This window comes from Oncorhynchus keta, unplaced genomic scaffold (genome assembly GCF_023373465.1).
Source record: "Oncorhynchus keta strain PuntledgeMale-10-30-2019 unplaced genomic scaffold, Oket_V2 Un_contig_18075_pilon_pilon, whole genome shotgun sequence".
NCBI lineage: Eukaryota > Metazoa > Chordata > Actinopteri > Salmoniformes > Salmonidae > Oncorhynchus > Oncorhynchus keta.
The window spans coordinates 51,125-63,403 of NW_026280727.1; the positions used below are offsets into that span (position 1 = coordinate 51,125).

The window sequence follows — 12,279 nt, forward strand, 5'->3', positions numbered from 1 at the left end:
TTCGACAGAAATATGGCTGAGACCATATGGGGCTACAAGAATGATCTGATTAATATTGCCATTGAGAAAATTCAAAACGAAACGAGACATGACCTTTTTCAAGGTCAGTCTCGCAAAAATACGCATTCTTGTGTTCTAACTACCCGCTATTCAAAGTGCTCTGAACAAATTAAGGGAATTGTTCACAAACATTGGCACATCCTGAAATCCGATGATCGTCTCGGTAATGTGTTTTCGGACCTTCCCTTGGTCGCATTCTCGCGGGGCAGAAATCTCAGACCAATTTGTACACTCTGATTTACCACCCCAAGATATTTCTGAACGTCTATTTGCGGATTGAAACTACAAGTGTAACGGCTGTGCTCAATGCAATGACACTTATAAATGTAGATCCTTCAAACACCCACAAACAGGGAAACAGATCCCAATCAAAGGTGTTTCCACGTGCTTCACTAAGGCAGTTATTTATCTTATAACTTGTCCTTGTGGTAAAAATGATGTAGGTAAAACAAAGCGCGAATTAAAAGTACGTATCTCAGAGCATCGTAGCACCATCAGGTGTAAAAACTTTACTTATCCAGTTGCGGCCCACTTCTTGGAGGCAGGCCACTCGATTTGGTCTCTGTGTTATATTGGCATCGAACATGTTACCCTCCCAAGGAGAGGGGGTGACCTTGATCATTTATTGTCAAAACGAGAGGCTGCCTGGATCTTTAATTTAAAGACCCTTGCGCCCTTCGGTCTCAACGTAGACTTTGATCTGAAGCCATTCTTGTGATTGATGTGACTTTGCGATTGTAATTGTTTGTAAGCTTGTGTAGTTAAATGAATCTATGATCGTATGCCATCCATTTGTTGTTTGTATGCTGTTCTTTGTATTCCATTTTAATATTTGAGAACTAACCAATGATATTAGGCCACTCTTGGCCATGATTACAGACACATGTGTCTTTTGACACTATATAAACGAGTCATCCCGCAGTGTTTGTGATTATACCCTGATGAAGACAGCTTGGCTGTGGAAACGTTGGTAATTAAATGTTTGCATCTGAGCTCCTAGAGTTGCACCCTCCTTTATTTTCAAGATCTCAAAGAGAATAACCTGTATAAATAAAGGATTAATAAATAGAAATGTTTTTTCACCCATGAACAGGGAGTACAGACATGCACGCCTCCAACTCAATCATCCCCGTATCCACAGCAACGGTGAAGCTTCAAGTTCCTTATTCCTTATCTCCACGTTGTCTCCCTTTTCGTTACAAACTTTGAGCCGGTTCGTGACAGTGGGCTCTCCTTCTCTGTGGCCGACATGAGTGAAATATTTAAAACCCTCGCAAAGCTGCCGGCCCAGACGGAAGCCCGAGCTGAGTCCTCAGAGCTCAGACCAGATGGCGGGTGTGTTTACGGACATATTCAATATCTCCATATCCCAGTCTGTCGTCTCCACATGCTTCAAGATGGCTACCATTGTTCCTGTACCCAAGAAAGCAAAGGTAACTGAACGAAAGTACTATCGCCCCGTAGCACTCACCTCTGTCATCATGAAGTGCATTGAGAGACTAGTCACGGATCATATCACCTCTACTGTACCTGTCATCCTAGACCCAATTCAATTTGCTTACCACCCCAATAGATCTACAGACGATGCAATCGCCATCACTCTGCTCACTGCCCTATCCCATCTGGATAAGAGGAATACCTATGTAAGAATGCTGTTCATTGACTATAGCTCCTCTTCAACACCATAGTACCCTCCAAGCTCATCGTTAAGCTCGAGGCCCTGGGTCGCAACCCCGCTCTGTGCAACTGGGTCCTGGACTTCCTGATGGGTCGCCCCCAGGTGGCGAAGGTAGGAAACAACACCTCCACTTTGCTGAACCTCAACACTGAGGCCCAACAATGATGTGTGCTCAGCCCCCTCCTATACTCCCTGTTCTCCCACGACAACTACAGCACACATTGTCACAGAAAGTCCAAACAAATCATTAAGGACAACAACCACCTGAACCACTGCCTGTTCACCCCTCTATCATCCAGAAGACGAGGTCAGTACAGGTGCATCAAAGCAGGGACCGTGAGACTGAAAAACAGCTTCTATCTCAAGGCCATCAGACTTTTAAACAGCTTCTGTCTCAAGGCCATCAGACTTTTAAACAGCCATCACTAGCCATCACATTATTTACAAGGATGGCCTACCGGGGTAACCAAATCCAGTCGGCGCTGGGCAATTGAACATGGCCAACATACCACGGCTGAGGGCTGTTCTAAAGATCCGAGAAGGTGTGGTACACGGCCAATATACCACGGCTGAGGGCTGTTCTTACGATCCGAGGAGGTGTGGTACACAGCCAATATACCACGGCTGAGGGCTGTTCTTAAGATCCGAGGAGGTGTGGTACACGGCCAATATACCACGGCAGAGGGCTGTTCTTAAGATCCGAGGAGGTATGGTACACGGCCAATATACCACGGCTGAGGGCTGTTCTTAATAAGATCCGAGCAGGTGTGGTACACAGCCAATATACCACGGCTGAGGGCTGTTCTTAATAAGATCCGAGAAGGTGTGGTACACAGCCAATATACCACGGCTGAGGGCTGTTCTTAATAAGATCCGAGAAGGTGTGGTACACGGCCAATATACCACGGCTGAGGGCTGTTCTTAAGATCAGAGGAGGTGTGGTACACAGCCAATATACCACGGCTGAGGGCTGTTCTTAAGATCCGAGGAGGTGTGGTACACAGCCAATATACCACGGCTGAGGGCTGTTCTAAAGATCCGAGGAGGTGTGGTACACGGCCAATATACCACGGCTGAGGGCTGTTCTTAAGATCCGAGGAGGTATGGTACACGGCCAATATACCACGGCTGAGGGCTGTTCTTAAGATCCGAGAAGGTGTGGTACACGGCCAATATACCACGGCAGAGGGCTGTTCTTAATAAGATCCGAGAAGGTGTGGTACACAGCCAATATACCACGGCTGAGGGCTGTTCTTAATAAGATCCGAGGAGGTGTGGTACATGGCCAATATACCACGGCTGAGGGCTGTTCTTAATAAGATCCGAGGAGGTTTGGTACACAGCCAATATAGACGGCTGAGGGCTGTTCTTAATAAGATCCGAGGAGGTATGGTACACGGCCAATATACCACGGTTTGAGGGCTGTTCTTAAGATCCGAGGAGGTATGGTATACGGCCAATATGAGCTGAGGGCTGTTCTTTGACGGCCAATATACCACGGCTGAGGGCTGTTCTTAAGATCAGAGGAGGTGTGGTACACAGCCAATATACCACGGCTGAGGGCTGTTCTTAAGATCCGAGGAGGTATGGTTTACGGCCAATATAGACGGCTGAGGGCTGTTCTAAAGATCCGAGAAGGTGTGGTACAGGGCCAATATACCATGGCTGAGGGCTATTCTTAAGATCCGAGGAGGTATGGTATACGGCCAATATACCACGGCTGAGGGCTGTTCTTAAGATCCGAGAAGGTATAGTAGCTGGCCAATATACCACGGCAGAGGGCTGTTCTAATAAGATCCGAGAAGGTGGGTACACAGCCAATAGACGGCTCAGGGCTGTTCTTTAAGATCCGAGGAGGTGTGGTACATGGCAATATACCACGGCTGAGGGCTGTTCTTAATAAGATCCGAGGAGGTATGGTACACGGCCAATATACCACGGCTGAGGGCTGTTCTTAATAAGATCCAAGAAGGTATGGTACACAGCCAATATACCACGGCTGAGGGCTGTTCTTAATAAGATCCGAGAAGGTATGGTACACGGCCAATATACCACGGCAGAGGGCTGTTCTTAAGATTCTGAAAATCTCATAAAGAGCTACCTGCTATTGGAAACTCTCCTACATCAGATGAGGTGTTGAGGTTAGAGATCGACTTTAGAGCTGGAACTTCGAGCTGGGGTTTAGAGCTGGGATTTAGAGCTAGAGTATAGAGCTGGGGTTTAGAGCTGGGATTTAGAGCTAGAGTATAGAGCTGGGGTTTAGAGCTGGGATTTAGAGCTAGAGTATAGAGCTGGGGTTTAGAGCTGGAACTTCGAGCTGGGGTTTAGAGCTGGGGTTTAGAGCTAGAGTATAGAGCTGGGGTTTAGAGCTGGGATTTAGAGCTAGAGTATAGAGCTGGGGTTTAGAGCTGGGATTTAGAGCTAGAGTATAGAGCTGGGATTTAGAGCTGGGATTTAGAGCTAGAGTATAGAGCTGGGATTTAGAGCTGGGATTTAGAGCTAGAGTATAGAGCTGGGATTTAGAGCTAGAGTATAGAGCTGGGATTTAGAGCTAGAGTATAGGTGGCAGGGTAGCCTAGTGGTTAGAGCGTTGGACTAGTAACCAAAAGGTTGCAAGTTCAAATCCCCGAGCTGACAAGGTACAAATCTGTCGTTCTGCCTCTGAACAGGCAGTTAACCCACTGTTCCTAGGCCGTCATTGAAAATAAGAATTTGTTCTTAACTGACTTGCCTGGTTAAATAAAGGTAAAAAAAATAAAAATAGTGCTGGGGTTTGGAGCTGGGGTTTGGAGCTGGGGTTTAGAGCTGGTGTGTAGAGCTGGTGTGTAGAGCTGGTGTGTAGAGCTGGGGTTTAGAGCTAGAGTATAGAGCTGGGGTTTAGAGCTGGGATTTAGAGCTAGAGTATAGAGCTGGGGTTTAGAGCTGGAATTTAGAGCTGGGGTTTAGAGCTGGGGTTTAGAGCTAGAGTATAGAGCTGGGGTTTAGAGCTGGGATTTAGAGCTAGAGTATAGAGCTGGGATTTAGAGCTGGGATTTAGAGCTAGAGTATAGAGCTGGGATTCAGAGCTGGGATTTAGAGCTAGAGTATAGAGCTGGGATTCAGAGCTGGGATTTAGAGCTAGAGTATAGAGCTGGGATTTAGAGCTAGAGTAAAGGCGGCAGGGTAGCCTAGTGGTTAGAGCGTTGGACTAGTAACCAAAAGGTTGCAAGTTCAAATCCCCGAGCTGACAAGGTACAAATCTGTCGTTCTGCCTCTGAACAGGCAGTTAACCCACTGTTCCTAGGCCGTCATTGAAAATAAGAATTTGTTCTTAACTGACTTGCCTGGTTAAATAAAGGTAAAAAAAAAAAATAAAAATAGTGCTGGGGTTTGGAGCTGGGGTTTGGAGCTGGGGTTTGGAGCTGGGGTTTGGAGCTGGGGTTTGGAGCTGGGGTTTGGAGCTGGGGTTGGAGCTGGTGTTTAGAGCTGGTGTGTAGAGCTGGTGTGTAGAGCTGGTGTGTAGAGCTGGTGTGTAGAGCTGGTGTGTAGAGCTGGTGTTTAGAGCTGGTGTTTAGAGCTGGTGTGTAGAGCTGGGGTTTAGAGCTAGAGTATAGAGCTGGGGTTTAGAGCTGGGGTTTAGAGCTGGGGTTTAGAGCTAGAGTTTAGAGCTGGGGTTTAGAACTAGAGTTTAGAACTAGAGTTTAGAGCGAGAGTATAGAGCTGGGGTTTAGAGCTAGAATAGAGCTTGGGTTTAGAGCTTGGGTTTAGAGCTAGAATATAGAGCTAGTTTAGAGCTGGGGTTTAGAGCTGGGGTTTAGAGCTAGAGTATAGAGCTGGGGTTTAGAGCTAGAGTATAGAGATCGACTTTAGAGCTGGAACTTAGAGCTGGGGTTTAGAGCTGGAGTATAGAGCTAGAGTTTAGAGCTAGAGTTTAGAGCTGGGGTTTAGAGCTAGTGTATAGAGCTAGAGTTTATAGCTGGGGTTTAGAGCTGGGGTTTAGAGCTAAAGTATAGAGCTAGAGTTTAGAGCTGGAGTTTAGAGCTGGGGTTTAGAGCTGGGGTTCAGAGCTAGAGTTTAGAGCTGGGATTTAGAGTTAGAGTATAGAGCTGGAGTTTAGAGCTGGGGTTTAGAGCTAGAGTATAGAGCTGGGGTTTACAGCTGGGGTTTAGAGCTAGTTTAGAGCTGGGGTTTAGAGTTAGAGTATAGCGCTGGAGTATAGAGCTGGAGTTTAGAGCTAGAGTTTAGAGCTGGGGTTTAGAGCTAGTTTAGAGCTGGGGTTTACAGCTGGGGTTTACAGCTAGTTTAGAGCTGGGGTTTAGAGCTAGAGTATAGAGCTAGAGTATAGAGCTGGAGTTTAGAGCTAGAGTCTAGAGCTGGAGTTTAGAGCTGGGGTTTAGAGCTAGTTTAGAGCTGGGGTTTAGAGCTGGGATTTACAGCTAGTTTAGAGCTGGGGTTTAGAGCTGGGGTTCAGAGCTGGGGTATAGAGCTGGGGTTTACAGCTAGTTTAGAGCTGGGGTATAGAGCTAGAGTATAGAGCTAGAGTATAGAGCTGGAGTTTAGAGCTAGTTTAGAGCTGGGGTTTAGAGCTGGGGTTTAGAGCTGGGGTATAGAGCTGGGGTTTACAGCTAGTTTAGAGCTGGGGTATAGAGCTAGAGTATAGAGCTAGAGTATAGAGCTGGAGTTTAGAGCTAGTTTAGAGCTGGGGTTTAGAGCTGGGGTTTACAGCTAGTTTAGAGCTGGGGTATAGAGCTGGGGTTTACGGCTAGTATAGAGCTGGGGTTTAGAGCTGGGGTTTGGCGCTGGGGTTCAGAGCTGGGGTATAGAGCTGGGGTATAGAGCTGGAGTTTAGAGCTGGGAGTTCATATCTCTGCTCTGTGTCTGACTATCTGTTCATAGGGCACTGGTCAAAAGTAGTGCACAATATTGGGAATAGGGTGCAATTTCAGAAGTACCCCCTTTCTCTGCCCTGTGTCTGATTCCCCCTCAGTCAGCCCCAGGCTGTCACCCACCCTCTCCCCCTGTCTCTGCCCTGTGTCTGACTCCCCCTCAGCCAGCCCCAGGCTGTCACCCACCCTCTCCCCCTGTCTCTGCCCTGTGTCTGACTCCCCCTCAGCCAGCCCCAGGCTGTCACCCACCCTCTCCCCCTGTCAGGGCTCAAAGAAACGCAATGAAACAAGTGCATTTTAACAACAAAAAAGTGCATTTAAGACTTTCCTGTCTCAAAGGTCAGACGGTGTTCTCTCCTGTCTCAAAGGTCAGACGGTGTTCTCTCCTGTCTCAAAGGTCAGACGGTGTTCTCTCCTGTCTCAAAGGTCAGACGGTGTTCTCTCCTGTCTCAAAGGTCAGACGGTGTTCTCTCCTGTCTCAAAGGTCAGACGGTGTTCTCTCCTGTCTCAAAGGTCAGACGGTGTTCTCTCCTGTCTCAAAGGTCAGACGGTGTTCTCTCCTGTCTCAAAGGTCAGACGGTGTTCTCTCCTGTCTCAAAGGTCAGACGGTGTTCTCTCCTGTCTCAAAGGTCAGACAGTGTTCTCTCCTCTCAAAGGTCAGACAGTGTTCTCTCCTCTCTCAAAGGTCAGACAGTGTTCTTTCCTCTCTCAAAGGTCAGATGGTGTACTCTCCTGTCTCAAAGGTCAGTTCTCTCCCCGGTGTTCTCTCCTGTCTCAAAGGTCAGACGGTGTTCTCTCCTGTCTCAAAGGTCAGACGGTGTTCTCTCCTGTCTCAAAGGTCAGACGGTGTTCTCTCCTGTCTCAAAGGTCAGACGGTGTTCTCTCCTGTCTCAAAGGTCAGACGGTGTTCTCTCCTGTCTCAAAGGTCAGACGGTGTTCTCTCCTGTCTAAAAGGTCAGACAGTGTTCTCTCCTCTCAAAGGTCAGACAGTGTTCTCTCCTCTCTCAAAGGTCAGACAGTGTTCTTTCCTCTCTCAAAGGTCAGACGGAGTTCTCTCCTGTCTCCTCAGTTCTCTCCTGTCTCCTCAGTTCTCTCCTGTCTCCTCAGTTCTCTCCTGTCTCCTCAGTTCACCCTGGAGCACGGTGTTCTCTCCTGTCTCCTCAGTTCACCCTGGAGCACGGTGTTCTCTCCTGTCTCCTCAGTTCTCTCCTGTCTCCTCAGTTCTCTCCTGTCTCCTCAGTTCACCCTGGAGCACGGTGTTCTCTCCTGTCTCCTCAGTTCTCTCCTGTCTCCTCAGTTCTCTCCTGTCTCCTCAGTTCACCCTGGAGCACGGTGTTCTCTCCTGTCTCCTCAGTTCTCTCCTGTCTCCTCAGTTCTCTCCTGTCTCCTCAGTTCACCCTGGAGCACGGTGTTCTCTCCTGTCTCCTCAGTTCTCTCCTGTCTCCTCAGTTCACCCTGGAGCACGGAGTTCTCTCCTGTCTCCTCAGTTCTCTCCTGTCTCCTCAGTTCACCCTGGAGCACGGAGTTCTCTCCTGTCTCCTCAGTTCACCCTGGAGCACGGAGTTCTCTCCTGTCTCCTCAGTTCACCCTGGAGCACGGAGTTCTCTCCTGTCTCCTCAGTTCACCCTGGAGCACGGAGTTCTCTCCTGTCTCCTCAGTTCACCCTGGAGCACGGAGTTCTCTCCTGTCTCCTCAGTTCTCTCCTGTCTCCTCAGTTCTCTCCTGTCTCCTCAGTTCTCTCCTGTCTCCTCAGTTCACCCTGGAGCACGGAGTTCTCTCCTGTCTCCTCCAGTCCCTCACCCTGGAGCACGTCTCCCTCCCCCTCAGTGTTCTCTCCTGTCTCCTCAGTTCACCCTGGAGCACGGTGTTCTCTCCTGTCTCCTCAGTTCACCCTGGAGCACAGTGTTCATACAGAGGTACACAAGTCTACGAGCCTAGACTACCTGAATTAATTAACTTTATCATATGTCAATATTATTTCATGGTTGGACTTCAGAGAGAGATTTTTTGTTTCATTTGTGTGAAAATTGATAGTGTTAGTTTCAATTGCACAGTATTTGATATATTCACAAGGAGAATTTATTTGCAAATACTGAAACCTCAGAAGTATAGAGACACTGAATACGGTGACAAAATACCCTTCATTTTTAAATCACAGCACAGCCTTCAGATACATTTAGTCTCTTCATAAGATGTTCATCTGTCCTCGATCAAAATGATAGAGCAAGACGACGGTTACACAGTGTCCAAAACATTAGGAACACCTTTTCTACTAAATATTTTGTCTTGAACATTCACCCTCTGAAGGACCCACATACACAATACATGTTTCAACTGAGGCTTAGGAATCATTATTTAACCGGTCTCCTTCACTTCATCTAATAATATAATAATAATATAATATATGCCATTTAGCAGACGCTTTTATCCAAAGCGACTTACAGTCATGTGTGCATACATTCTACGTATGGGTGGTCCCGGGAATCGAACCCACTACCCTGGCGTTACAAGCGCCATGCTCTACCAACTGAGCTACAGAAGGACCACCATCTAAATGGATTGAAGTGGATTTAACAGGTGACATCAATAAGGGATCATAGCTTTCATCCTGGCCAGTCTACTGTATCATGAAAAGAGCCGGTGTTCCTAATATTCTGTCCACTCAGTGTATCTCTAGGTACATTCTAAGGGATCATAGCTTTCATCCTGGCCAGTCTACTGTATCATGAAAAGAGCCGGTGTTCCTAATATTCTGTCCACTCAGTGTATCTCTATAGGTACATTCTAGAGATGGGAGGTGGTAGATTACAGACCGAGAGCACTATCCACTATAATAGATCGGCGCAGACACAGATATGCCAGGGCTTGTGCTAATGTCACACAGAAATGTTGCTGTATCCTAAACCATATATTTCCATATAATACATAGACATTTCAGCATGTTGTGTTCTTATTTTTGTCGTCGGCATATTTTTTGTTAGGGAATATTACGGATCTATATACCGTTGGCGTATATCTATGGACCAGCCAACGTTAAGCGCACACGCAGACGTTCCGCTACAATTTCCCCGAAGATGGCGGCGAGCGGACGTGTTCACCTACTCTTACTGTTGATGTCAGTGCCATTCTGTCTGTGTACCGTTCAAGGATTGAAAGCACCTAGCGGCAATGGAAACGGACTCGGTAATCCGCCAGCAAACCCTCCGGTTCCCGTTAATATTATTGAAGCGCCCGGTCCAGTCCCAGTTGCGGCCATGACGCAGCCTCGGAGGGCTACCGGGTGGAAGCTGGCGGAGGAGCAGTCCTGCCGGGACGACCTGACCCGGCTTTGTCCCAAACACACATGGAGCAACAATTTAGCTGTTCTGGAGTGTTTACAGGACAGAAAGGAGGTAAAACGGGATTTGGGTGGTGGCGACGTGTTTTGTTCGCGAGTGTGCCTGCCTGCAGTCGTGTGTGTGTGTGTGTGTGTGTGTGTGTGTGTGTGTGTGTTTTGCCTTTCGCATGTCAATGCGACAACAGTCAGGTAAGGCACATCTCGAGAGCATGTCTTCATTCCACATCGTCGGCGATGGTCTTCTTGTTCTCCTAGTTAACATGGCTCCAGATTCTCCAGTGACAGCAAAGCTAATTAGTCTAAATTAAACACAAATGCACTGTTTTTCTCAATGCAAAGCAAAGAGCTCCGTTTTATCAGCGGCAAAATACTTGAACAATGTCTATGCATCACCGCGATAGAAGCCTGATATATCCTCTGTATCTCATCAAAGACCGTTCCAGAAGGAAACAGTCAACGGAGTGGAGCTTTATTCATAGTACTTAGTCAATGAATGTCATTTCATTACTAAAACTAGTCTCTAATGACGACAAAAAAAAACCGCATACATTGCAGTAAACAGACTAATGCGGTAATGAGTGACGTACGAGCGTTTTTTAGAAGTCTCATTAGGAAGCGGGAGGTTCCACTGTTCTGGAATGACGCTCAGACTCAGATTAAATAAATAAATAAAATCCATGGATTTCAAAGTTTAACACCGTAACTATATGCACAAGGACTGTGATTTACACAAAACATATTTGACCTGCTTGAAGAACAGTGAAGATGCAGTTTGGGAAACAGAATAACGGTTTTGTAGTTGCCATTATTCTGTTAACACAATGCAGTGCATCTACACTGTTATTCAAGTAAATGTTGTCAAATGTTCTGTGTAAAATGCTGAAAGAGAAGAGGCTTCCTGATCTGGCCTTGTATTTGACTTTACTCCTGGAGTTTTCATTGATTCTCTTACTTATATATGCCATTTAGCAGACGCTTTTATCCAAAGCGACTTACAGTCATGTGTGCATACATTCTACATATGGGTGGTCCCGGGAATCGAACCCACTACCCTGGCGTTACAAGCGCCATGCTCTACCAACTGAGCTACAGAAGTTGATAAGGGTGAGTTAACTTGATTGGTCACAATGGGAGAAACAGTCAAATAGTATTTTTTTTGGGGGGGGGGGAAGATGAGGTTATTCTACAGTCAGTGTTTGGTAAAAGACCTAACCAAAACAAATGTATAAATAGATATATTCTGTTACTAGTCATGTGTTAATACATACATGTAATAGATGATTCACACTGTTGGTCTAATCAAACATATTTAATCAAGTACATTTTGTCAAATGTTCTGTGTAAAATGCTGAAAGAGAAAAGAGGCTTCCTGATCTGGCCTTGTATTTTGGCCTGGTCATTAATCCATGCAGGGCGGTGACTGAAGACTAATTAGATCTGCGTTGGGGTCGCTTTGATCTAGTTGTTTCTCGGGTGTGTGTCCATGTCATTCGATAACAACAAACAAGACCAGTAGTGAGTACAGAGAGGTCAACTATGGAGAGAACAACGTTTTGAAGTTGAGGACGTCTCCCGTCTCTACACGGTCAGATAGTTGAGTTGTACGTGTCGTCTGAAGCCTGAGCTGACCTTGTGTTGAGCCCAGCAGACAGCTGACATGGCCGCTCTCCTGTCACCCAGCTATCGAGCTGATATTTCTCTTGTTCAAATCACTTCATGGGAACATAGTAAGTAAGAGCCAGTGTCTGGAATGTGTTTCATAACACACTCGTTTCACGATGCCTTAGGACAGGAGCTTGCAACTCAGTTGTAAAAACATGTTACCGTGGAAACTATCACTACCGATGCCGGCGGTCTTCCGTCAGCTCAGCTGTAAAACACAATATTCTACAGCTGGTTAGTTGAAACTTGTCTCCCCGTTTGTCCTGCTGTTAGGGCCGTTTCCCTGGGAGATACATCCCTGAACCAATATCCCGACAGGTGTAGGCTCCATGTGGACGTTTCACAAACATCGCCCAGCTTCAGTGTAGATATACCAACTAATAATCAATGGACGGGTTACAAAGACAACACTGTTGTGCTGTAAATATCACCCTGCTGTGCTGTAAATATCACACTGTTGTGCTGTAAATATCACCCTGTTGTGCTGTAAATATCACCCTGTTGTGCTGTAAATATCACCCTGTTGTGCTGTAAATATCACCCTGTTGTAAATATCACCCTGTTGTGCTGTAAATATCACTCCTGCTGTGCTGTAAATATCACCCTGCTGTGCTGTAAATATCACCCTGTTGTGCTGTAAATATCACCCTGTTGTAAATATCACCCTGTTGTGCTGT

The 12,279-nt window shown here is 46.6% G+C and overlaps 2 protein-coding genes across 2 annotated transcripts in view; both read left to right on the forward strand.

The window, feature by feature from the left end:
* Window positions 1-2,234: 2,234 nt before the first annotated feature.
* LOC127920010 (uncharacterized) lies at window positions 2,235-8,541 on the forward strand. The gene is made up of 5 exons (XM_052503845.1): window positions 2,235-2,280; window positions 6,705-6,843; window positions 6,943-7,203; window positions 7,384-8,251; window positions 8,452-8,541. Exons 1-5 carry the CDS (start codon window positions 2,235-2,237, stop codon window positions 8,539-8,541), a joined length of 1,404 nt encoding a protein of 467 aa, XP_052359805.1.
* A 449-nt stretch (window positions 8,542-8,990) lies between these two features.
* Window positions 8,991-12,279, forward strand: part of LOC127920007 (Golgi apparatus protein 1-like) — a 57,599-nt gene continuing 54,310 nt past the window's right edge. The window contains exon 1 of the mRNA XM_052503844.1: window positions 8,991-9,995. Coding sequence (XP_052359804.1) covers window positions 9,678-9,995 — 318 coding nt within the window. The 5' untranslated portion in view covers window positions 8,991-9,677. The remainder of the gene's footprint in view (window positions 9,996-12,279) is intronic.